This window comes from Amphiura filiformis, chromosome 15 (assembly GCF_039555335.1).
Source record: "Amphiura filiformis chromosome 15, Afil_fr2py, whole genome shotgun sequence".
Classification (NCBI taxonomy): Eukaryota; Metazoa; Echinodermata; class Ophiuroidea; order Amphilepidida; family Amphiuridae; genus Amphiura; species Amphiura filiformis.
Window position 1 is genome coordinate 51,233,913 of NC_092642.1, and position 26,316 is coordinate 51,260,228.

Sequence of the window (26,316 nt, forward strand, 5' to 3'; positions counted from 1 at the left end):
GTGAGTTTTTTATTGGAATTTGTACTATGATAACTTTGAAATCAAAATTCCACGTACGTTTGGAAATCACAATCTCTCTATTATATTTTATACAACGCACGTAACATTGCATTAAAGCAATAATGTACGATCTTATAATATGATTAGTTATTTCTTCATTTCATTTGAGTATAGAATAACAAATTAAAGATTTGAAAGAAATCGTACATTATGGCTCTTTGATAGCCACAAGTGTGCGACAAGTCACACAGCGGTAGCGTTGTTCTGTGCTGTACACATACCAAAACACTACAGTACGGTTCCCCATGTTTATAAAAAGGGGACTAACAATTTACTTGTACTACATGCAAGACCCACAATGCCCAAATACACAACAAAAACATTCTACGGCATAGAGACCTTTCAAGTTTTTGAGTATGGGTCATGACACCAAAATCTGTAACAAATTCGTAAAAAGAAAAACATATCGCTAGTTTCGCTCGTGTTTTTTTTTCCAGTCGAAATCTATTTGTTTGCCAAAACCGGATGTTTTTACATAATACATGCACTAGCAAAAAATATCCAAAACGCAAAATCTAGGTCAGCTGAACCAGGCCCGTACGTGGATTTTTTACGCTTTTTTGGTCAAAAAGGTCCAAGTTTTCGAGGAAAAGTCCACTTTTTACCAAATCGCCCCCCCTGGAAAAAAAGGTCCACTTTTTCAAAATCAGCACCCCCCCCAAAAAAAATCCTGCGTACGGGCCTGAGCTGAACCCGTAGAACATTTTTTGCCATCGCCATAACCATTAGTCAATGGATCAGTATAACAATAAGAATAGGAGTATAGAGTATACACGTAGACATTAGAGAGAGGTTGCAATTTCAAAACGTACGTATCATACGCCCGTGCATCTATTCAAAATTACTCTCCTGTGACGGGATTTTGAATAGATTTACGGCATACGATACGTACGTTTGCAAATCGCAATCTCTCTATTAACGCCAAATGTAACACGTGAATGTTACGTCCACATTTGTTTTAAATCTAGCTATAGACGAGGCATTAATTTGACGTCATCAGGCAAACAAAATTGCAAGTGGCAAGTTAATTTCTTAATTGCAAGTGGCAAGTTATTTCTTCTTCAACTCGAAGTCAAAGGTCAATCCAGTGTCCTTAAAGGTTTCAGCCAATTTGTCATCAAAAATTTTATTCTGGTCCTCTGATAGTCGCTCTTTCCATCCTCCTACGTGTCCTGAAAGACAAAACAATGAAAATGAATGGTGAATATTTCAGTGACTTATCTCCCACTAGCTCTCCCACTAGCTCTCACTGATTGCTTCTTCCATGTGGTGTCGTCAGCGTTTTGACATACATTATTCGTAATCATGCCAAATGGTAGACGGCAACATCTCGGATCCCTTCCATGACTACTGGAGTATTGCAGGGAGATGTTTTAGCTCTATTCATGCTATTTCTCCCGACAGAAGGCATTTGTATGGCATAGCCTATTCTTTTTATAAATGTAGCATCTGTGGAGGAGTCCAGCAATCTCTTATGTTACAATGTTGCTTTGGCTGTGAGTTCTGGTTAAGCAGTCAAGTTAGCTCAATCGCCAAGGCGTTCGACTATGGTGCGAGAGGTTGCGGGTTCGAACCCTGGCGGTGCCTATTATGCTCTCGGAAAATTGAGTTAGCTTGAAATTGCCCTGGACAAGGAACTTACTGCTAATTGTCTCGTTGTAACCCGTACGAAACTCGGGGAGCTGATCCTGGTTGTGAAGGTTATTTGTGGAATGTCTAGGGTGTGCGCTCTTGAAGCAGCAAAGTCCCTGATTTGTTGTTAAATGGTTTATGGAATGATGTGGGGCCGTAGTGGTCAGCGACAACCTGTAAAGTGTGCTGAGGCTTGTGGATCAACGTCTAGGTGTTGTGCCTGTGCATAGCGCACTATAAATCATTGCGCTTTTTTCTTTCTTTTTTAATCTACGGACATGGAACATACCTCTTGCTACATCGTTAATACAGAACATGCAAAATTATGTTGAACATCTACGGTACTTAAATACCATCACCAACACTGAGCCTCTAATCAACTCTATCAAGTCACGACAACTACGATTCCTAGGACATATCCCGATGATGCAGGAAAATTAACTCTGGAGAAGATACCCAGTGGGTACAGATCAGGATTTCGACGTTGAATCAACGTTGATACAACGTCGAAGTTTCAACCTAACCCGACTTCAACCTGATTTCAACCTAGAGGTTAGTTGAAATCAGGTTGAAATTTCAACGTTGTTGAAATTTCAACCTGATTTCAACTAACCGCTAGGTTGAAATCAGGTTGAAATCAGGGTTGAAATCCATTTGCAAATACAACGTGATTTCAACTTGATTTCAACGTCAAAATTAATTTCGATGTCGAAATTTCAACGTGATTTCAACGCCAGGGGTGCCCACTGGGTAGGCTATCCTACACCCCATTGCATGGTAAACGACCTGTAACTAAGTATACCGTAGCTATAGTAAATAGTATTTCACAAACCTAAAACACCCATATTATATTATGATGACAAGGAAGCCCCATTCGCGCATAAGAAAGGCCCGAAGAAACAAAAGCACAGGCCCAAGTCCTTTTCAAAACACGAATGGAAACTTCCGAGAAGGCATATATTTAATAGCTTAGCCAACTTAACACGCAAGCTATTAATACGTCACATAATTGTGTTGCATTTTTTCCATTTTCAATCATTTCATTATTTTATACTAATGGCGCGTTATAGCCCCCAATCAAGAAATAATACTTATAATTATTTACCTTTGTTCAGGAATGGCAGCATTCCGAAAGCCTTAGTACGCATGTTACCGCCCTCTTCTTCTTCTAGTCTGTCATATGTCTCACGCATGGCGTCAATTGTTGTAAGTGATGTGATTTTGTCGATCATTTCATCTCCTATATCCTTTCCTAGAAAATCAGCTACTAGCTTTACGAGAGCTCGGTGGTCCTGTATCATGTGTATTAAAAGAGATTTAAGATTATGAAACTATCCACGTATCTGTCTAAAGATTTCTTCAGCAAGTCATCTTGCGAAGACATGTCCGTTGCCGCCTATACATTGTTAGAACACGGGGTATGGAATACACTGTTGTTTGATGACATGTAAAACCGAGTCATTTTAAAGAAAAGTTGAACAATGATGGCGCTATTTATCCAAAATCTTGTTTGCGTCTTTACAAGGGAAAGACATTTGTAAAATGGTGTTATAACATCAGCAAACAGACTAACAAGTGACAAGTAATGTAAAGTCTTATTATTTGGCTAATTTAAATTTAAAATATTTGTAAATAGCGCCCTCAATTTGCACACAAATCTACAGTTTATAGAATTAAAATTACCACAAAAAAGCTGAAAAAGCTGAATAATTTGATATAGAAACGAAAATCTATGTTTAAAATTGCTCCAAAATATATGTGTATACACATTTTAATAGTGTGATAGCTGGTGGTAATCGTATTATTCAGGTCTAGAATTGAACATTATAATGTTTTGTTGGAAAAATTAATAAATGATCACATCAAACAACCGTGAGTAAAACCTGGTTGGGTAAACTTTGCCCTACATTGGGTAAATATCCGCGGGTAAACATTTTTGGTAACACCACAGAATGTATATTCATACTTTATTGTTGATATCGAAACGACACCATCGGCGACGGGAAATAAAAATGTGGTAGGGTATTCTAAAGTTTGGCCTTATTTTTATGTGGCCGTGTGTTATTTTACAACTCACCTTTTTCACTTCTTCAAATTTCACGAATAGGAAGTTGTCTTTGCCCTGACACTTCGTCCAATACTCGTGAACGTGTCTGAACCAATCACCACCGGTCACTATCAAAATAAGAAACATTTTTAATATCATATCAATTTGTAAGCGCTCTTTTAGCAAATTCACAGTTAATTGAATTAAAACCGTAAGACAAAACAGGCGAAAATAGTAACTTTTTGCACAAGATTTGTAATTTAAAGAGAATTGCCATTGGTCATTCTAGTGACGTTAGTATATGGACAATATAAGTGTGCTTTTTCGTTTAATGACATAAAATTTGAAAAATATTGTAAGGAATACTTGAGGTTTTGACTTTTAAAACCTACATTTTGGTCAAAAAATGTGCTTGGATAGGAAGTTTTCAACAGATTTACCACATTCGCCTTGCTATAACATTAAATTGCGTTATCAGTTGACCTAGTGACGAAAAGGGTTTTTAAGGGGAAGTGTTAGCTTTCGTTTGATATAAAAACAAATTATGATTGGATGAAGGCAACACTTGAGGTTTCGACAAAAAACAATCAAAGAGGCCAATTTTTCAGCTATAAGCGCCACAGCTCTTTAGTGCTATGCATTCAACCGTGTAGTGTAATCAAAGACTGTAGTGGAGACTATCACTGCTTGCTTGAGAGCTCTTGGACAAAAATGTGTGCTCAGGTGTATCGAGGTGGAAACTGTGCGCATGGTGGTTTATAAGAGAATTGTTTTTGTATAGAAACCTTTCCATATGCACGTAGTACTTGTGCAAACAAGTAAGGGAGGAGGGAGGAGAATCGAACATTCAAAGCAATGGTCAAACCAATTACCCAAACCAACACTTATTCCTTTATTCCACGCACCAGAGCAGGAGTAGTTTGCCTGAACGCATAATCAACATAGGAGGGGGGCTTCAAAGCATCCGCCATGGAATTTTTTTAACAATTAATAAATTAGACCACTCTATCATCTAGCAGTAAAGTGTACGCCTGCGTCTGACAGTAGCTATAGCCCACAGATATGTAGATGTGGATGTCTTCAAACACGGGAACAAACCAAAAGTTCGATGACGTCCTATAAGCGAAAATGCTTTCGTGAGGAGGAAACCCCCTCCCTCCCTTTGACCGATATTTTAACTAGTTTTTTTACAAATGTAATCAGACGTTTTGGCCCCTAAAGAAAAGACTTTCGTAACGAATTCCGTTTACAGAACGTTCTCGAACTTTTGGTTTGTTCCCTGATATCATCAACCTGCTACGCTAATTGCCTAAGTCAATTTTGAGAATAAAGAACAAAATGTGGATTAAGCATGCATCAGTTAGGTAATCACCCTAATTATTGCGGATTATTCCCTTTTATTAGTGTAACGGGCATCAGAATGGTTTGTTTTAATAATAAGGGTAGGGTTTGAAATGTTAGTACTTAAGGTAATATCATTATTTACCATGTTTATTATTTTGTTCATTTTGATTGTGTCATTCTTAATTAATGCATATAGGTTTTTGGTTTCATATCAAATTATATTTCTACCGGTTGTATGCTGTAATTAATCGATCATAATCATCATCAAGTAATCTTATTTTCCATCGTAATCATTATTGTCTTTGAAACTGTTTTTAATAGATCATGGTTTATCTTTAATTTGAAAAGGTCAGTCACCTCTTTTGATCATGAACATGTAGGCATCCTTTGATTTTCAAGTTTAAGAGTTCTTCAAATATTTATGTCTTCATTGTTTATTGTCTTCCATTCATAGAAGTTTTAAGAGCACTTTAGCAATTGATTCCTTTTATATGAGTGTTGTATTGTTATCTGAATAAGTTAAGTGCTATGGTATTTATTGCCTCTTATCCAATTAACTTATCTTTTGGCTTAAGATGGTAGGTGGTCTACTTATGAATTATTCATGAGAAAGTTTTGTCTCTTTATCAGGTTATGTATTGTTAAGATTTGTCAAAGTAAATGCTTAGTTAAGGTTATCATTTATGCTGTTGTAGAGATGGTACTTAAGTTGGTTTTCAAGTGTTTTTCCCATATGAACTTGTCTCAGATAATTTTACTTCACTTCCATCCAAGATTCCAACTGATCAACATCAAATCTTCCATCCAAGCATTCAACTGATAAACATCAAATCTTCCATCTTAGCTTCCAACTGGTCAACATCAATTCAATCGCCATCATATTCATATATTTATAATATCGCATCCATCTTCATTGGTTCTATCATCATATATTAAAGCCGGAGTATTGTTTGTTTACCCAGGTTGGTCCGTGAGGAACACATGCTAATCCATGGAAAATCCATGGACCGTTCCAAGCTCATACAAATGCACAAGCCTAACATTGTATATGTATATCCACCAAGTTTCCATCGCATCTGTGTATTATTTATTTCTGTGTCTTGGACATTTTCCCTCACCGTTACATTAGTATCATTAGCATTTGTTCGTGTGCAAAGATTGGCGAATAAACATGCTTAAATGCATGCTTGAACCACATTTTTGTTCTTTGTTCTCAAAATTACAAAACATTACTTAGGCAATTAGCGTAGCAGGCTGTCGATATAGTTTTACCAACAAAGTTGATACAAATGTGCGTTTTCCTGTTCCTGGACCGCCATGAAGGAAAACTACAGAGAGTAGTAGTGGTGTAGTTATTTGGATTTTAAATAATTACTGTCGTTGTCAACATCATCAGCGCCTGTGCATCATTGAGTCCAAACCTCTTTATCTTATTTCTCATTAACATGTTTAACTCTTTCCACGCGAGAGTCGACTGTAGACGACAAGTTTCAAATTTTACTTTAAAAATTCAAACATTTCAGAAATGTCAATTTTCACGACCATATTTGGAATGAGCATTAAAAATCCATCAAAATGAGTACAAACAAGCCTAGTATTGGTTACGTGGTTCCTAAGATAGCTCTTTATATTTTGAGAAAATATCTCAAAACTTGAGACTTATTATGTTGATGCCTATGGCTAGCATGCAGAGCATTATACCAAATAACTTACTTCCTTCATCCAAGAAGAACTCGACAAAGTTGTTCCAGTCTCTCTTATCATCTGGCATAAGAGCATACATGAAGCTGTGCATACTACATAAGACGTCTTTGGGATTTCGCATGACGTAAATTATCTATGATGATAAAGACAGAGCAAAACAAGATGTTGAAGTACAAAAAACAAATGTATTTCAGTTTGATGACTCAATCTTGATGTTTCATGATGCAGTCATGTCTACAGTAGAATTCACCTCGACCTTTGCAGGACTTAAACCCCATTAAAAGCTATTAAAGCTAAGATAACACTCATTGAAACAGCTCAACTGATTAAATCGGATCTTCTCTGGTTGTGCACATGTGTCTGTTTTATATGTGCGGTATCGCAATGAGCTGGTATTATACAGCTTCAGTTGGGTAACCGATTATAAAGGAAACGCAAGGAAACAATGGTATGTGGACCTTTGTTCACGAAATGAGACAATGGTCTGCTTTTTGTTAACTAGCATTCTTGAAAATGAGCAACATAATGATTGTTGACTTAACACGGTTTGGAAATAATTTCTTCATATTTTTGGTGTTATCTGTCGTTTACATATCCTTCCTAAAACACAAAAGTTTCCAAACACCTAAATTAGCTAAAAATTTAGGACATGTTACAAAACTATATTTTCTAGAATTTCATAGAATACTTTAAATGTAGCTTGTACCGTTTTTTTGTGGCATCCTACAGAACTGAGCGGTCCGTTACCAATATAGCTCAAATCTCCATTCAATTAACACGGGGAGTTGGCTAGCTATGAGCTAGCTATGCCTTGCCCTCACTCATATTTTACGAAAGTGCGACTATTTCTGAACATCTAACCTAGCTGTAATTTTAGGTCATGTTAGAGAAATATATTTGCTAAAAGTTTGGAGAATACTTTAAATATTGGCCGGTTATTTTTCACACAGTGATGTTAACTAGGCAAATGCAATATACTTCTAACATACACTATTTGTAGAGGTCACGCGTGAGAGCACTGTGTATTGTGTATAGGAAAACGGACAGTAACTGCAGTATGTTTCACTACAAGCAATTCAGATTAAAGATTAGCATAATTTTTATAGTGTTAGCAAAAATTGGTCCATTATGCTAATTGGTAATTTTGATTTGCAGAATCGTGAAAGCTTCTTGAACTGGGGTACACCAAAGGTGTCTTTATCCGGTTGAAATGTAGATTTCAATGAACTCTGAGTTCACTTTGTATATTTCATTCACAACATGGAACTATATAAGCTGAACTACAACATCGAAGTAATCTATATAATACACGAGGATAACTCAACCCATAAAGTATCGAAACGATTATAGATGGTCAGATATATCGGGAACTGATATATAAAACTTATTTAATGTACGTATAATTATAAAGCGCAGCTTTCTCCTGCACATTTTGATACCTCTTTTGTTGCTCTGCGATATCATTTGGTTGAGTGGCTTCAAGTCTGATTTTGAAAGTTGCACTTAGCTCCTATTCAAGGAGAATGCGTTGTTCAGAGCATGTGACGACGAATCCAGGCAGTGATCGACAGTGATGGTGGGCACACCAAGTATTGAGATGTCATCAAAAAAAGTTCATGAGATAAGTGAGAGATAAAGGGTACCAAGTATTGAAGTTGGAAGTCGAAGGAGTAAAATAAAGTAAAGTTCATGGTAAAGTAAACAGAGCCCATCGGTGTCCTGTGTCTGGGGTGTGTGTGGGGGTGTGTGTGTATACACGACGAATGCATTTGGCTTGAATAGGAGCTAAGGGGTGGTGCAATAATTATGTGTACCCCTGGGGGTGAATTCTCAAAATGGTCTGCCAAAATCGCTTGCCCCCCTTTAGCCGTGCCAAAAATCTTTGCCCCCCCTTTCGACGTGCCAAAAAACTTTGCCCCCCTTTGACGTGCCAAAAATCTTTGCCCCCCCTACACATGCACGATTTTGGGGAACCCGAATTAAAAACATTAAATTGTCTTATCATATAATGCGAGCGCAGCGAGCAGGAAATTTTGCATATTTGAATGTGTTCCTAATGTTTTCCTACGCCTTTTTAGGGCGTAATATAGAAACGGTACCCAAAATATCTGTGCCAAAAATTGCTTGCCCCCCCTTTCGACCTGCCAAAAATCGCTTGACCCCCCCTTTTGACCTGCCAAAAATGCTTGCCCCCCCTTCTGGCCTGCCAAAAATCTTTGCCCCCCCCTATAATTCACCCCGGGGTACACATAATTATTGCACCACCCCTAAGTGCATCTTTCAAAATCCGACTTGAAGCCACTCAAGCGCCCATAACTCGACCAAATGATATCGTAGAGCAACTAAAGAGGTATCAAAATGCGCAGGAGAAAGCTGCACTTTATATACATTAAATAAGTGTTTTATATATATTTCAGTTCCCGATATATCTGACCATCTATAATCGTTTCGATACTTTCTGGGTTGAGTTTAGTTGGAAACTAGATAATACGATTGATGTACTAGAATAATATCACGTCAAACATGTCAAAGTTTCGCACCTTTGCTTTCTTTTCCCATATCTGAGGTGGCAAGAATCTGTGCATGAGATGTGACACCATCACTCGAGGAGACTCCCACTCTTCCATGTGCTTGTAACCAGGTTTTGTCTTAGGTACCTCTGAAGGACCTGCGCACATAGTAAACTCTAGACCTTGTTCCATCATGCAGCGGTTGATCTTATCCATCTCGCCATTTGTCAATACTAAATACACTATTTCCATCAACCAATGAGTACCTATAAAATTACAAGAGCAAACAAAAATGTCAAGATCATTTTGGGGTCATCCGGGGTCAAATCGCCAAAGATTATCACAGGTTCATGAAATTTGGTGGGAATGACCATCGGAGCGAGACAAAAAATGTCAAGGTTATTTTGGGGTCATTCGAGGTCAAATCCCCATAGATTGTTGCAGGTTTATTTATTTTGGTGGGATGATGACTACCGAAGCGAGACAAAAATGTCAAGGTCATTTTGGGGTCATCCGGGGACAAATCGCCACAGATTATCGCAGGTTCGTGAAATTTGATGGCAACGACTACCGAAGTGAGATTTTAAAAAATGACAAGGTTATTTTGGGGTCATTCGGGATCAAATCCCCATAGATTGTCGCCAGTTCATAAAATTTGGTGGGGTGGAAATATATAACAACATAGTCTAAAAAAATCACTATTAACTATGTTTTTTGTATAACTAATTGGTAGATTATACATAATTCGTGTAAAATTAAGTAATGTCAAAAATACCTATTTGTTTAAGAAGTTCCTGTTTTACTTCAAATTATGTAAAATATATACACAACGTATGTCATTATTCTAACATGTTGACGTCTGTATGTGGGTTTATGATCAAATTAACCATATTTTCGGTAATTTTAACCTAAAAGCGCCAATTTATTCCACTTTTGCACCATATTTCACCAGTTTAGCTTCAATATGCATTTTTGTTTTTCATTTGTACCATGAAATGTTTCCCAACCCCATCTGATTCTAAAATAAAGATGGATTCTTTGCCTTATTACACTTTTTTACTCACCCTGTATTTTGGTTGAACCATTTTATTTTGTACAAATTTGTATTGCGATATTACGATATCCGGCACACTGGCAATCATGTTTACATTGCCCGAAATATTAAACAGTTGATAAAAGTATCATAACAAGACCATTCTTTTCTATTTGATATAATATTGCGAACCAATTTCATAACCACCTATTCTTTCTATGGATACATCGACTGTAACTAAATAGAATCCGAAAATTGCCCGAATTATTAATTTTAATGTTTTACGGAATTTCAATTTTATAGCATAGCATGTATCAGAGAAATATCGCTTCCCTACAGTCTTTTAAATGATTCTTGCAATAATTCATAGAAGGATTGGTTTTGTGTTAAAATTATTGTTTTTAATGCATGAATTATGGCAATCATTAAAGGCTCGATGATCGATAACGCAAAATAACGAAACATTTTAATAAAACCTAAGAAAAGACAAGAATATTGTAAAAAAACACAAAAATTCACAACATTCTCTAAAATAACGGAAAATATCAGTAGATATTCTAAGGTAACACTGAATTTCAGGAGATATTCTAAAATAATTTGTTTTAAGGATACTTTGCGTTATCGATCAAGTGACATAGGGCCTCATTAATAAGAGTATATTGTGTACAGGGAAGGTCATGTTTCATGCCGTTTAATACCGTACAGGGAAACAAAGCAACTAACGTATCCAATAAATCGAGGGTTGACAAACAGAAGGCCTTAACTCACTTTTGGCCATTTTGAGATTTTGGTACCAAAATAATCAGTAATACCACAGATTCTTAAAATCATGAAGCCTTAACTCAATTCAACTTCCTATTGCATATATATAGCACAATAAATACTTGGTCACATCTTAATGCAAAATATTATTTTACTCATTTTTCTCAAGAAGGCACTTTTTGAGTTAAGGCCTTCTGTTTGTCAACCCTCGAAATTTAGTTTCTAATAGATTTAATTTAAAATTAAGCCCGCATAATTGTGCCATTTTACCATAGTTGACCACCAAAATACGGCGCTTACACGCTAAAAAGGAATATGCAAAAGACCATTGCTTTATTTTTCTTCTATTTTTATATTTTTAGAGATGTCCCCTAAGGAATAATTTAGGGTATGTGTCACACCACCCACCCACCCCTCCCACCACCGCACCACCACCGCCGCTTCCGCCGCCAATGCATGTAGATCATTCACAGACGAAAAGTCAACCCTCACTGTTGACTCGTGGTAAAACATAACTTGTGAGACAAGCAATATATTGAATGTTAGAATAAATATTTTAAACATTTTTTTAAATATTTTCAATAATATTGAATCATTCACCTACCTGATTTTGGATAAGTTACAATAAAAATATCATCTTCACGTACTTCAAAGGTTTTCATTGCTTCCAGTGTAGAAGGGGGCGTCACCCACGCTACATTTATTCCATCAACCACCTGAAAGTCGTTCATGGAACCCTTGTCTTGTCCTTCTAATGTACCAGCCATGTTGAATTTCCAATTCGATTCTTAATCTGGGAAGAATGTGCTTGTGAATGATTCCTTTTTCTTAATTTCACAAGCAGAGCTCGCTCCTAGCACCGTTAGCAGTCAGAGTTAGCAGTGGTACAATGTGAACTCGTAAAACCTTACAATGCAAATCACAGATATTGGAACATCTCTGTGTGCAAATGCTGCTACCGCCAAGCAAACAGAAACAGTTGCGGGTGAACTTTGATACTTAAACAGTTTACATAGATCTAAACTTAACAAATATCAACAAGTATATTTCTATTTATATTATCGATGTATTAATTTAGAAACAAAGTTTGATGATACTAGTGATAATAAAGTTAATTTCACAATGATTGATTATAAATCTATTTTTACACAACGCTAAAATATGCACTTGGGCAAAAGGGCATTGTCCGATATGCCTATACATTCTAAGTTCAAGATTATTATAATAAAGCATTGATAAGTCGTGGCATAAGAAATGCTAAATGAGTGCTTATTTTGTTGATATTGCAAAACCCATTGCCCAATATATAATACATGTTGAAATAAACCAGAATTATTATTTGAATATGCAAATTTGCGAATGCATGATTAAAGTTTGTTACTCGGCTTTTGTTTTTAATACTACGCGAGTCAAAAACGGTCCAACCAACGCTGATAAACCAAAAGGGTACGGTTTATAGCGTCCATAACCTATTTGACCACCCAAATGAGAACCCAGGATGCGAGCATTCACGCCAATTATAAAAATATTATAACCAGGCTTTGAGTTAATCAGCAATTGCGAGATAAGCTCCAACAGCAGCTTCGGGGGTTCGAACCCCGACCTCACCAAGATCAAGCAATTATCCCGCTTCAATCACGCAGTTGAATCTATTTTTCGCATCATGTTGCATCGCCGCACGTGCAGGGAAGAGACTGCCTTTCGCGCAACTTGCAAGTACGTTATCTCTTGGGCTAGTAGATTTTAATTACGGGTAAAAATCTTTGGACATATATTATATTAAGTGTGTAATAGAGCATTAAAAATAGCCATCCAACAAATCAAGTAAATAGTCATAATCACTCGGTGAAAAAGGCAGTTTTAAACTGAACTCGCCCAACCCGCTTGTGCATCAATCCATCTGTCGAATTCGCGAATCATGATCAATTCAATAATAACACCTCAGTCGTAAATATTCATGAGCAACTCATGCCAATTTTAATAGACGTATTGGTCAAATTGCAAAACGATTTTGGGGTAGTAGGTCCGGCAAGGCCCGCAGAGCTGGCATAGTATTTGCTCGCGGGCAACTCAACCCAAACCTCCACGTGGTGTCGGATGGGTAACGCAAACTTGGGCTCTGGGGAACAGGCTTGGATGCGAGGAAGTCAAGCTAGCGGAGGATCATGTAAAGTTTTGACCCCGTTCTAGCCCTTCCTCGGCTGACTCAGCCTGGTGTGGCTCTGAAGAGATACCGTTTTGTTTTTTACCACGTCTGCAAAGAAATAAATTTGGATTCATCGTACGAGTATACACATACAGCAAGAGACATACAACGTGGCATAAAGAAGATAGGAAATAACTAAGATGCAGTGAAGCATATAACGATTTGTGACTGAATGAAGATATACAGGTGCAATTTGACAAAGGACAGTCTGCCGCCTGGACAACCAATTCTTTAGAAATGCTTAGTCGCGCTAAAAGTCGATCGATACATGTAAAAATCAGCACAATGCAGAGATACACCTTTTTGCTATGAAATTAATTTTCTCGGTCAAATATAAAGCAATATTTTTTTTTCTTCAGTAATGTCAGTTAAAAACTTGGTGCTTGGATATACATTTTTTTAAATCCTGGTGTTAAAATTAAGCATCAAATTGTGTCTTTTAGTGTGATATTTTTGATTTTTATAGGCCTTGAATTCGCCTGCGAGCTTTTTACGGAATTCATGTTTTAGCGTCTCAAACTAACATAGTTTGCTAAAGAAAGATATTTCCCACCTCTGTAAAGCACATCGTGTGGGTCTATATGTTATAGTTTTGTCAGAATTTCCGTTTTGTTTTACCCTTTTTCCATTCATGCTCAGAAAATGTCAAACTAAGTAAAAGTAGGCAATGGTGAGTACTTTTATCTCGAGAGCAACCAGCAGAAATATAACGATTTGTGACTGAATGAAGATATACAGGTGCAATTTGACAAAGGACAGTCTGCCGCCTGGACAACCAATTCTTTAGAAATGCTTAGTCGGGCTAAAAGTCGATCGATACATGTAAAAATCAGCACAATGCAGAGATACAGCTTTTTGCTATGAAATTTATTTTCTCGGTCAAATATAAAGCAATATTTTTTTTCTTCAGTAATGTCAGTTAAAAACTTGGTGCTTGGATATACATTTTTTTAAATCCTGGTGTTAAAATTAAGCATCAAATTGTGTCTTTTAGTGTGATATTTTTGATTTTTATAGGCCTTGAATTCGCCTGCGAGCTTTTTACGGAATTCATGTTTTAGCGTCTCAAACTAACATAGTTTGCTAAAGAAAGATATTTCCCACCTCTGTAAAGCACATCGTGTGGGTCTATATGTTATAGTTTTGTCAGAATTTCCGTTTTTGTTTTACCCTTTTTCCATTCATGCTCAGAAAATGTCAAACTAAGTAAAAGTAGGCAATGGTGAGTACTTTTATCTCGAGAGCAACCAGCAGAAATAGTCGATATTTCCTTTGTTGTTATCCAGGTCAATTTTTCATTGAAAGCAAATTGCCCGACCAGCGATTAAATCCCCAATTGGGTGTTCTGGTTAAACATGATCAGTAGGAGCGCTATAGGTCTGGGAATTTCTTTGCTATATTGAAGTTCTGGCAACACTATAGCCATGCCGGTATTCCTATTAAACCCAGGGATATCGATCCACAATGCTAGTACTAGCCTTTAGATTTCACGTGTTGATTTAGAAATTTTTTCAGCCGACAGTGAAAGATGGTGAAATCAAAACGGAAATTCTGACAAAACTATAATATATAGCTCACGGTGATGTGCTTTAGAAAGTTGGGGAAAATCCTTCATTAGCGAACTATATTACTTTGAAAAGCTAAAAGGTTGATCCAAGAAAAAGCTCGCGGGCCGAGCTGAAGCCTATAAAAATCGAATATCTTACACTAAATGACTGAATTTCAGGCCTAAGTTTAACACCAGGATTTTAAAAAAAATCAGTATCAAGCATTATAGTTTTTCCAGCCATTTACTGAAAAAATGAAAATTATTGCTTTTCATTTGGCTGAGAAAAAACATTTTACACTGAAAAGGTGTAACTCAAAATTTTGCTCATTTCAACACCAATTTCGATCGTTTGTATTGCCTCATTAAATGACTGAGTGAGCCTTGCAGAACAAAAGAATCGGTTGTGCAGGTAGCTGACTGAGGAGTGAGTACTGGCGCAAATAACCACAGTAGTTGAAAGCACCATACAAACTACAAAAAACAAAAACCGGGGGAGTACTGATGGTAGAACTAGTTGGTCATGTGAGCCAAATATCAATGTACAAGAATATAAACCGCAAGTATTCAGTTGCGCCATCGATAAATCAATTCTCAATTTGTATCCATTTCATCGTGTTGTTGCTTGGTGGCGCCGACAGGTTTGTCTTATCAAGAAACACAACCAACAAGCTGTAAAGGATCTAATTTTATTATACAGTATAGTACAAAATATGCGATAGAAAACAACACGTCTTAATTCACACACAGATCCTGGAGAGTGTGTGTGATTCACATAGGCTGCATCACGATGATAAAACTAAATGATGGTTTTGGGTTTTTTTGGTGTTTTTTTTACAATAAATCATAATAAAAACCATTTCGCGAAAAAAGTTCCCTGAACACATTATGTATCACCTGCATTTCAAATAAGACGAGCTGTAAATCTCAAGAATTTTCAAATCATAACCCCGTGATCATAATACAAGTTTAGAAAAGAGTGATATAATTCTTATTTCAAACAAAGATTAACCTAAAACATAATTACAAATTAATATAAAAACATCTCTCAAGTTCATTGTAAAATTGTGATTGTAACCCAGTGGGCACAAGGTAGGATTTCTGTGTGTGTTAGCTGCAACGTTGAAATCAAGCCCGGGAAATCAAGTTGAAATCTCGACGTTGATACAACGTTGTATCAACTACTTATTCCATGTACTTACCGCAACCAACAAGTTTTGATACTATTTTAGCAACGATATAAGCCAAAGCGATTAATAATAGCATTATCAGTGCATGTTTGCTATTTATACAGCGAAGGCATTTTCATACAGAAACATTATGCTTAAACATGTTAAATTAATTGTTCTTCACCAAGCTACATTTCCACGACCGTTCATTTTTCCTTCAATTCAAACTCTAGAGTGAAGTCAGTATCTTTGAACGTCTCGGCAAGTGCGTCATCAAACAGTTTGCTCTGCTCATCGGTCAGTCGCGCTTTCCAACCTCCAACGTGACCTAAAATATATAATAAACATTCATTTTCTTTGAGTGGTTTGTGAACATACAATGAATATAGTGCGTGCTCGTTGCTAAGATTATGTTGATTAATTTTACACATTGATCAAGTATGCAAAAGTTTGAGCAAAATCGGAACACATATGCATGGATTCATCTGCACCGTTTGACATATTAAATAGATCATAAAATACCATATTAATATACAGACTTGAAATTTAGTATGGAATATTTTTTTTGCACTGGTCTGGAAGGGGTCTGCATAAACCGCACGGGACAAATATTTATTGGGGTGTGTCGGGAGATGGTGTAAAGTAATTTTTGACAATGCTTTCCATTAGTTTAAGTTATGGTTCTCATGATGTAGTGAATTAGCCTAAAATGGCGGATTTATGTAGACTGAATTTGATTTTTGTGGGGGTTAAAATACCTGAATTTGAGCAACATTATTCTAATATTATCAAATTTATTGAGGTTTGAGGTGATATTTACTGAACCTAAATACCAGTAAGTGTTCGTCAGAACTGAAATGCACTTGTAATCTACCAGTTTTGAAAGTGGGAGGTGCTTTAAAAATATGGCTCTGAAAAGTGGTACGCACTCAGAAATTTTGAATGGCCCCCTGGGGCCAAATGTTATAAACTTACTGTACACAAAGAAAGAGCGTGAGTTCATTGGGCAACCAAGAATCCGCGCAGTTGATTTGTACCTTAAGTTTATAACACTTGACCTCAAGGAAGCCATTCAAACGTTCAGAGTATGTTCCACTTTTAAAAGCCATATTTTGAGCTCCTCCCATGTTCCAAAAATTGATACATTGCAAGTGTATTTCAGCTGTGATGAATGCCAATTACTGACGAAGTTTAGGAAATATCACCCCCAAACCCCTATAAATTTGATAACAACAGAACAATGTTGCATAAAGTCCGAAATTGTGTCCCCCACAAAGCTCAAATTCAGCCTCCCTAAATCCGCCATTTTAGGCAGATTCGCTACATAATGAGAACCATAATGTAAACTCATGGAAAGCACATTTTCTATCAAACAATTATTTAACACCATCTCCCGACACACCCCAATTAATATTTAGCCCGTGCAGTTTATGCAAACCCCTTCCAGACCAGTCTTGATACTTTTCGAAAAATATTCCATATTAAATGTCAAGTCTGTAGAATCTGGAATACTCTATGGATTTAAAGAAATGGTTTAACAGGCATTCAAGCATCTATGTAATAGAAAAAAATATGGACGATTCTACTGTTGTACATCAAATATGAAAAGTATTTTGCGGTTCCCCAAGGATCAATTTTAGGTCCTGTATTAATCATATCACACGCTAATGACGAACTCATTTCAATAAAAGTGGGTATTAACATGCCAAAACAATGGTCCCCGCGTTTGTTACACTCAAGTTCTTTTTTCTTCCGTGATTGTTTACCTTTATTCAGGAACGGCAGCATTCCGAAAGCCTTAGTACGGATGTTGCCGCCTGGTTCTTCTTCTAGTTTGTCGTAGGTCTCATGCATAGCGTCAATTGTTGTGAGTGATGTAATCTTATCTATAACCTCTTCTGTCAGATCTTTACCTAAAAATTCAGCCACTTGCTTTACGATACCCCGGTGGTTCTGAAAGCGAAGAAGGAATATCCCAAAATGAAAGTTACCACCGGATATTCCAGTAACATAATTCTGTAGAAATGTTATCCGAGTGGTAAGGCGCTACTACCATTATTTCGTTGTATTTAAGCTATTTGTGCTAAAAGCTGAGCAAAAAAAAGTTTAGGTAAGAATTATTAATGCTGATTGAATCAGTAATATTTCTTTTTACAACAAAAACAAAAGTCGTTATACCGTAAAACCTCGTCTACGAGCATATAGAGTGCTTTTGATGAAAGCTAAATTAATCCAGGCGCCCTCCGTCTACAAAATTATAACGTTATGGAGCGTGAGCAAATAAATTCAGATACAAGCGTATACAAACAAGTATTATTGAAATTGTATTGTATTGGCATGTTTACGGTTGCTTCGTATTAAATTAGCTTCATCAAAAACTCTCTATATGCTTGTACCCGAGGTTTTACGGTATTATACTTAAGAACGAATATTAAATCATGCATGATCGAATCATGCAAGTAATTGTTGTGCCAGTGGCGTAGCATGAGTCATCCCTTGGGGCACCGACCATGATGGCGGCCAACGGGCCTGATGGCGGCACAAACCAAATTCAAATCGATTGATGGGCATGTTCCCCCTCCCTATGACGCTACGCCACTGTGCTATGTAGAACATACTGAGGCATACGTGCAAAAATAATACATGAACCATGAATATTGTTCAACTATATAATATAAGTAAATAAAGTGACATTATTGTGCATATTCGGTATAGGGGCACGTTGGCGCAGCGGTACAGGCTCTGCCTTGTAATCGGTGGGTTGCGAGTTCGAGCCCTGGCGGTGCCATCGTGTTGTGCTCTTGGGCAAGGCGCTTTACCTTACTTGCCTCTCTCTACCCAGGGGTGAAATGGGGGAGCTGTTGTGAATATTGTCCATTGAGCGCCACCCAAAGGTATGAGTATGCCTTGGGCATTGTATGGCAGCTGACATAATTCTAACGACAGCGGAAGGCGGAATAAATGTAAAAGCGCTTTGGTACATGTTCACATGTGAAAGGCGCTGTATAAATACCAACATTTTTTTTTAAATTTATTTATTTATAGAGTCTGAAAACACATATATACCTTTTTGAGTTCTTCAAACTTGACAATGAAGACGTTGTCCATATCTTTACACTGTGTCCAAAACTCGTGAACGTGTGTGAACCAGTCACCGCCAATCACTGTAAGGTAACAGTCAGTAAAGGGTTATTATTACATGTATCCAGCAAAATACAAAAATGTTCTTAACACGTTTATTCAAAACGTTTTAATAACATTAATGTCGGGTTATATAAAGATCATGAATACGTTTTCAAAACGTTATTGTAAAATATTTTCGGCAAACATTTTTGCAAAATATTTTGACAACAGTTAAATAACGTTCTGTTAGAATGTTTTGCATCACGTTTTCAAAAATGTTTTAGGGATGTTTTTAAAACGTTTTTATACCCTTTATATAACCCGACATGACATTTTCTGTAACACGTTGTATGTTTGCTGGGTAAAAACAGCACAACAGGCAAATGAAGATCATGAACAAAATATATTGCCCATTAAGGGATCTGGAATGAGCGTTTTGAGCTTTCCGACAGTATTTTTGTGGGACATGAGAGCACATCAAACATATCGAATTGCATTCTGAATACGAAGAATGTCTTTCTGATATCAAATAATTTTCATTTTTTGAAATTCACAATATAATACAAATTTTATGACAAATTATTAAAATTTGATATTTTTTCACATTTTGATATAACAGTCCTCGCAGTAAATTTTCTTATGGTGTTTTGGGGAAAAAAATCCATAGCTTCAATACGAAAGGTCAAAATTTTCAATTGATCGTCGGCTTTTCATCCCTGCTACATACACTTTAAGTATAAATCATCAGATTTATAAAGTACTTCGTTAAATATCAAAAATATAAATTTTTAATCATTTGCCATAAAATGTGTATTACATTGCGAATTCCATAAAAACAAAATTATTTGATATCAGAAGGACATTCTTCGTATTCAGAACGCAATTCGATATGTCTGATGTGCTCTAATGTCCCACAATAAATACTGTCCAAACATACCCCACCCCTTAATATTATCCAACTATAGTTGTTTTCCTCCTTTTTTCTTCGACTTAAAAATTTTAGCTATGACCGCTACGTCGTCTTCCTCGTTTTCTTCTTCTTTTCCTCATGCTATTTTGTTTCAAAATCTTCTTCCTCTGGATAATAATAATAAATTCGTCACTGGGCGGGAAAAACCTCATATGTACGTTTTGCCCTTGAACGTGGATGAAGCAAACCATTCAATATAGAGTCTAAACCTACAAGGCTTTATCCATGTTCAAGGACCAAAAGTAAATATGAGGTGTTTCCTGCATATACTTTTGGCCCTTGAACATGGATGAACCAACCTTGTCAATATCATAGTCTACACCTACAAGGCTTTATCCATGTTCAGAGACCAAAAGTACATCTATGAGGTTTTTCCCGCCCAGTGACGTAATGTACCTACTTTCTTTGGATATGAAGGCTTTGACGAAATCATTCCATTGTCTATGCTCTTCTGGCATAAGAGTATAAAAGAAGTGGTACATACTGCATAGTACATCTTTGGGGTTTCGAGCCACATAAATAACCTGCAATCATAGTGATAAAAAAAATCCTACAAATAAACACATACTGCAGTTACTGTCCGTTTTCCTATACATAATACACAGTGCTCTTTCCCATTGACGCGTGACCTCTACAAATAGCCTACGTTAAAAGAATGGGGATATGCCTAGTTAACGTCGCTGTGTGAAAAATAACCGGCCAATATTAAAAGTACTCTTCTAAAGTTCTAGAAAATATAGTTTTGTAACATGTCCTAAATGTTTATCTAATTTAGATGTTTGGAAATATTCGTACTTTGGTGTTTTAGTTAATGTTATAGGTAATGGTACATTGCCTAGTTAACGTCGCTGTGTGAAAAATAACCGGCCAATATTAAAAGTACTCTTCTAAAATTCTAGACAATATAGTTTTGTAACATTTCCTAAATTTTTAGCTAATTTAGATGTTTGGAAATATTCGTACTTTGGTGTTTTAGGAATGATATGTAAACGACAGATAACACCAGAAAATATGAAGAAATTATTTCCAAACCGTGTTAAGTCTGCAAACCACCATGTTTCTCATTTTCAAGAACGCTGGTTAACAATAAGCAGAGTTTTGTCTCATTTCGTAAACAAAAGCCCACACAGAATTGTTCTCTAGCGCTCGCTTTATAATCAATCACCCAACTGAAACTATAATCCCAGCCATTGCTCCATTGTACGTGTAAAAGCAGAAACATATGATGTGTGTATTTAACCAGAGAAGATATGATTTAATCAGTTGAGCTGCTTTCAATGAGTGTTATCTTGGTTTAATAGCTTTTAATGGGGTTTAAGTCCTGCAAAGGTCGAATTGAATTCTACTGTAGACATGACTGCATCATGAAACAAAAAAAACACCCAATATTCTTACATTCCAATTACGGTATCCCATCTCATGCCAAAATTGTTGCTGCAACGTTGCGCGTCAAAGTTTTGACGAGCTATGATAATATGGTGACAATAGGGATAATATGGTAGACCTACCCACAATATAGGCAATTACTACCACATGTTTCGCTACGAGGTAATAATCAATTTTACCGATGCACAGCAACCACAGCAATGTTAAACTTATTTACCTGTGCTGAGAAATGGACGACTCCGATTCCATATTGTTCAACGGGTCAGGTCATCGCTACACAGTTGTTGTCACACTGTGAGTTGTTGTGATGGTGGCATGACCCGACCCGGAAGCCAATGAGAGTCGCCGTTTCTCAAGGCCCCGGGAGCACGTTGTGTTGAATAATTCACTGTTGGATTTCAATCGAACGAGAGACCATCACATTTTCCCACCCACCACTCCCAATGAGGGCATGTTGCTTGTGAAGAATATTTAAACATAAGTATTGCATAATGTAATAAAGTTCATGTAACCTTTGAAATTGAAGCTAAAATATTAAATGAATGAAGAGATGGAAATACTAGCAAGAAAAGGTTTAAATATATAGTCGTGACCAGTCATTTGCATTTATTCAGCATGTTCATCTCGAATCTGTAGGCTTACATTCCAGGTTCATTCAATACATTATAGTCCTTGAGAAAAAGAAAGCTTTCACACATTTTCAAATAGAAATAGATAAAATTATGTTACAATATAATTATGTTTCGCTTTATATAGTAGTGTTTGAAAAAAGGAAAGCGTTCACAGCGTTTTAAGGAATATTGTGTGTATACATGTAGAAATATCTTTTTCGTTATCATGTTTATGGGATAAAGACCTCCCCATAATCGGTGAGAGATTGGGGGTTTGAGTTATCTTTTATTGAATTAATACCCATGTATAACTAGAATTTCGCATTTATCTTTGATCCAGTGTAACTTCCAGGTAACATAGCCTACATTGTACACCTGTTGAAGAATCTCCCTTCATTCATTCATTCATTCATTCATTCATTCATTCATTCATTCATTCTTTCATTCATTCATTCATTAATACCTTTGTCTTCTTTTCCCATATCTGAGGTGGTAAAAATCTGTGCATGAGATGTGACATCATCACTCGAGGAGACTCCCACTCTTCCATGTGCTTGTAACCAGGTTTTGTCTTAGGTACCTCTGAAGGACCTGCGCACATAGTAAATTCTAGACCTTGTTCCATCATGTAGCGGTTGATCTTATCCATGTCGCCATTTGTCATTACTAAATAGACTATTTCCATCAACCAATGAGTACCTATCAAACCAAACGCACAACTCAAACTATTACAAGTAAAAGACTACGCGACTAGAAGCTTTTATTAGAGTAATAGCGGGAGCTCCGCGCTTCGCGTTTGAGATTTACGAATTAGGCAATTCTAAAGTCTGAAGTGAGATAATAATTTAAATGAAATTTGCTAAATCCAGCGGGAATAACGCTTTTAACGACTTTACTAATGCGCACGGAGCTTTGAGACAAACTATTAAATTAAGATTAAGCCGATTTTCCGAGAATTTTGCGAGAATACTGGCGTTGATTTCCTGTTAATATTATGGTATATTTTCGCGTTTCACCGTTATTTTCCCTTCTGTAAAACTACATTCATATTTAAAGCCTCAACTTAATACACGATTTCAGTCCATTTTAATTTGGTTATTCTTTGCCAAATATTTATAAAAATATCATTAGTAATAATTGTCACAAAAGTTTATGAGGTAAAATGAAATTAGCAACAGGGGCCAGGGATGACGTTGATTCCACCTTGCTCTGTTGTCCTAAAAATACAATGAATTTGGCTGACGAATCCTATTAGGTGTAAGTTAGACATGTGTAAACATTGCAAATATGCCCAAAAAAATCAGGTTTGACAAAACTTGGCCAACTAAATTTGAATAGATCGTCACACCGGGATCGTACATATACGCTGGCGAAGTTACGTAATTAATCGGATGAATTACCTTAGCAATAGGTGAAAACAATTTTGAACATATCGCGCTGCACTACAAGCAGATTACACTCATCACCTGTGTATGTCTGCAATCATAGATTGAATACAATACTGGTCTTTTCAAATATACTAATCTTACAGGTGCAAATAATCAGCATGATATGGTTCAATGAAGAGGTACCGCGTGAACGTATCAGTGCAGCGCGGTATATTCAAAAATTGTTTTCACCTATTGCTATGGTAGTTAATCCGATTATTACGTAACTTCGCCAGCGTCATGGCTTTAATAACAGTGATGATGTAACAGGATTAGCTACATGTATTATAGCAATAGGTGAATGCAATATTCAACAACAAAAAACCTGCACTACAAGCAGGTTGCACTCATTAGCTGTGATGTCTGCAATCGATCACTGATTGAATACAATACCGCTCTTCTCAAAGATACTACTAATCTTACAGGTGCGATCAGCATGTTATGGTTCAATGCAAAGGTACCACGTGAACGTACTAGTGCAATCCTATGGTAATTAATCCGGTTACGTAATTACTACGGCGAATACCTTTTTTGTACGAGTAAATAATGAAAACTAAGGGACACAATTTTAATGTATACCTTCATACAGAGTTGGGTGAGGGAATTTGTTTTACTCAGTGGGGCAATGGAAGTACGATGGGGCTTAAAAAATCGTCTCACAATTCTCGCTATTCGCAATAAGGGCGCCGCCAGCGGTTTGCGATGTAATTGTGATGTATCATGGGAAAAGGTCGACATCAAGTTTGCGCAATACGAATATTTCACCAATGCTAATAATACTTAATAATGTGATTTGAACACGTGCACAATTAATTTTTTCTATCGATTTGTCGTGTAATACCGTTATATTGACAAACTCAAAAATATTGTCACGTGTTCCTTGTAATAGCATGGTAATATTCTCTATTGCACGGACTTGATGTCGACCTTTCCCATGATACATCACGATTTTCCCATGATACATCACGATTACATCACAAACCGCTGGCGGCGCCCTTATTGCGAATAGCGAGAATTGAGCAAAATATTTTTTTCAAAAAATTCCACCCCCCCCCCCCTGGAAATCAAATTTGTGCGCCCCTACCCTAAACTTGAATAGAATATGCACAAAGGAAAGCGTTTCATGCTAATGGTAGACCATTTGAACTTTTTTCTATTCACAGCATAACAATGATTTCGCTCTCTTTTCAGTGGCGTAGCCAGGGGGCCAAGGGGAAGCTCTTGCCCCCCGTATGAGGCCTTTTTTTTGTAATTTTTAGCTCATATTTGACCATTTTCGTCAACGTATGCCCCCTTGGAAATGTGCCTTGCCTCCTCCCCCCTCATAAAAAGTTCGGGATATGCTACTGCTCTTTTTTGTATTTCTTAAAGCCTTAATGTACGATTTCTATTCCGTCAAATTTAAATTTTGTTATTCTTTATTCAAAATGTTGAAATAACATTAGTAATAACTGACGGGAAGGGTTGCTGTCCATTTTAAGTAGTAACAAGGTAATAAGAAACGCCACTGGTTATTTTGGCCATTTAACATGCAGTTCTATGGGAGGACATAGGCCTATTATCATAATTTTTAAATTATGATAGGCCTAATATGTCGAACTTTGCTCTGTTGACCTACAAAGACAACAAATTTGGCCGATTTCATTTAGGTGCAAGTTGGGACATGTGTAAACATTACATGCAAAAAACTCAGGTTTGAAAAAAACTATAAACCAAGTTCATATTATAACTATATAAGATCGTACATTATGGCTTTACTGTTACATGATATTACTCAAGAGTCACAATCCCCTCCCCCCACCCCATCCCCTGGGCGTGTGCGAGGTCTTTCTGGGGTGGGGATCATCCCACAAAGACCTCTACGCCACAACAAAGGTCAAAAGATCAGTATAATAGGCCCTACGTCAAATGTAAAGCCCTAAAATCCGGGCCGAAAATCAAAGATATAGGAAGATAAAGCCATGAAAGCTGAATAGTAAACAGTATGGTATTTTGAAGTTGAACCTACCTGATTTCGGAAACGTTACAATGAATACATCGTCTTCCCGTACTTGGAAGGTTTTCAACGCTTCCAATGTAGAAGGGGGCGTCACCCACGATACATGAATACCATCAATGATGTTGTAATCATTCATTTTACCCTTGTCTTGTCCTTCCAATGTACCCGCCATGTTGAAACCACTATTAAATGAACTAAAACCAAATGTTCCTGTATCGCTCGGTGGAAAATACACACAACTACTTAGTATCAAGTTGTGAACTTTCACACACTAGGAAACTGGCATAATATCATGTAATATTGAAACACACGGGTACGGGTCGATGCTCGAGTATTTTCGTTCAGTTTCACCTTTTATACAGAAACAACAACTGCATGCATGCAGTTTAAGTTGACCTTGCAAGTTCATGCATTTAAAGAAATTATATACTTGCATAGTATTTAAATACCATTTACCTTGAACTAATATAAACTCAGCCGGTGGCAGTGGTGTAAACGAACTTTCGATGAAAAAATAGTGGGGTTCAAAAGAAATTTATATCTAAAATTTCCTTTAAAAGGAACAGGGGCGCCCAAGCGTAATTTGTGATGTGATGTACTAGTTTGTAATGTTCTTCTTTGACACAATAAACATTAGCAGTAACCATTGAAAGATTATAAAATGCAAGGTATATCTATATAGGAAGGGTGTAAAATGGATTGCAAGTGAAGAACTAGACTATGCCATAGTCGAATTTTGATAAATATATATGTTATTATTAATCATGATGAGCGCATCCTGTTGGAA

The 26,316-nt window shown here is 36.7% G+C and overlaps 2 protein-coding genes across 2 annotated transcripts; both read right to left on the bottom strand.

Annotated features, from left to right (window-relative positions):
* Window positions 1-790: 790 nt before the first annotated feature.
* Window positions 791-12,289, bottom strand: LOC140171799 (sulfotransferase 1E1-like). Its single transcript, XM_072195132.1, has 6 exons — window positions 11,697-12,289; window positions 9,328-9,563; window positions 6,797-6,920; window positions 3,770-3,867; window positions 2,798-2,984; window positions 791-1,232 (listed from the first exon to the last, which is right to left on the bottom strand). Exons 1-6 carry the CDS (start codon window positions 11,857-11,859, stop codon window positions 1,111-1,113), a joined length of 930 nt encoding a protein of 309 aa, XP_072051233.1. The 5' UTR covers window positions 11,860-12,289; the 3' UTR covers window positions 791-1,110.
* Window positions 12,290-15,519: 3,230 nt separating this feature from the next.
* LOC140171801 (sulfotransferase 1C2-like) lies at window positions 15,520-25,944 on the bottom strand. The gene is made up of 6 exons (XM_072195133.1): window positions 25,539-25,944; window positions 22,567-22,802; window positions 20,507-20,630; window positions 19,080-19,177; window positions 17,780-17,966; window positions 15,520-16,341 (listed from the first exon to the last, which is right to left on the bottom strand). Exons 1-6 carry the CDS (start codon window positions 25,699-25,701, stop codon window positions 16,220-16,222), a joined length of 930 nt encoding a protein of 309 aa, XP_072051234.1. The 5' UTR covers window positions 25,702-25,944; the 3' UTR covers window positions 15,520-16,219.
* Window positions 25,945-26,316: the final 372 nt, after the last annotated feature.

Bases quoted from the DNA above. Each gene is read 5' to 3' on its own strand.
- LOC140171799 (XM_072195132.1), bottom strand. From the start codon at position 11,859: ATGGCTGGTACATTAGAAGGACAAGACAAGGGTTCCATGAACGACTTT. The intron at 9,564-11,696 runs GTAGGTGAATGA...GTAATTTTATAG, and splicing joins TGTAACTTATCCAAAATCAG to GTACTCATTGGTTGATGGAA. The intron at 3,868-6,796 runs GTAAGTTATTTG...TTATTTTGATAG, and splicing joins GTTCTTCTTGGATGAAGGAA to TGACCGGTGGTGATTGGTTC.
- LOC140171801 (XM_072195133.1), bottom strand. From the start codon at position 25,701: ATGGCGGGTACATTGGAAGGACAAGACAAGGGTAAAATGAATGATTAC. The intron at 19,178-20,506 runs GTAGGTACATTA...GTTACCTTACAG, and splicing joins AGCCTTCATATCCAAAGAAA to TGATTGGCGGTGACTGGTTC. The intron at 17,967-19,079 runs GTATATATGTGT...CTTCGCTTTCAG, and splicing joins AGTTTGAAGAACTCAAAAAG to AACCACCGGGGTATCGTAAA.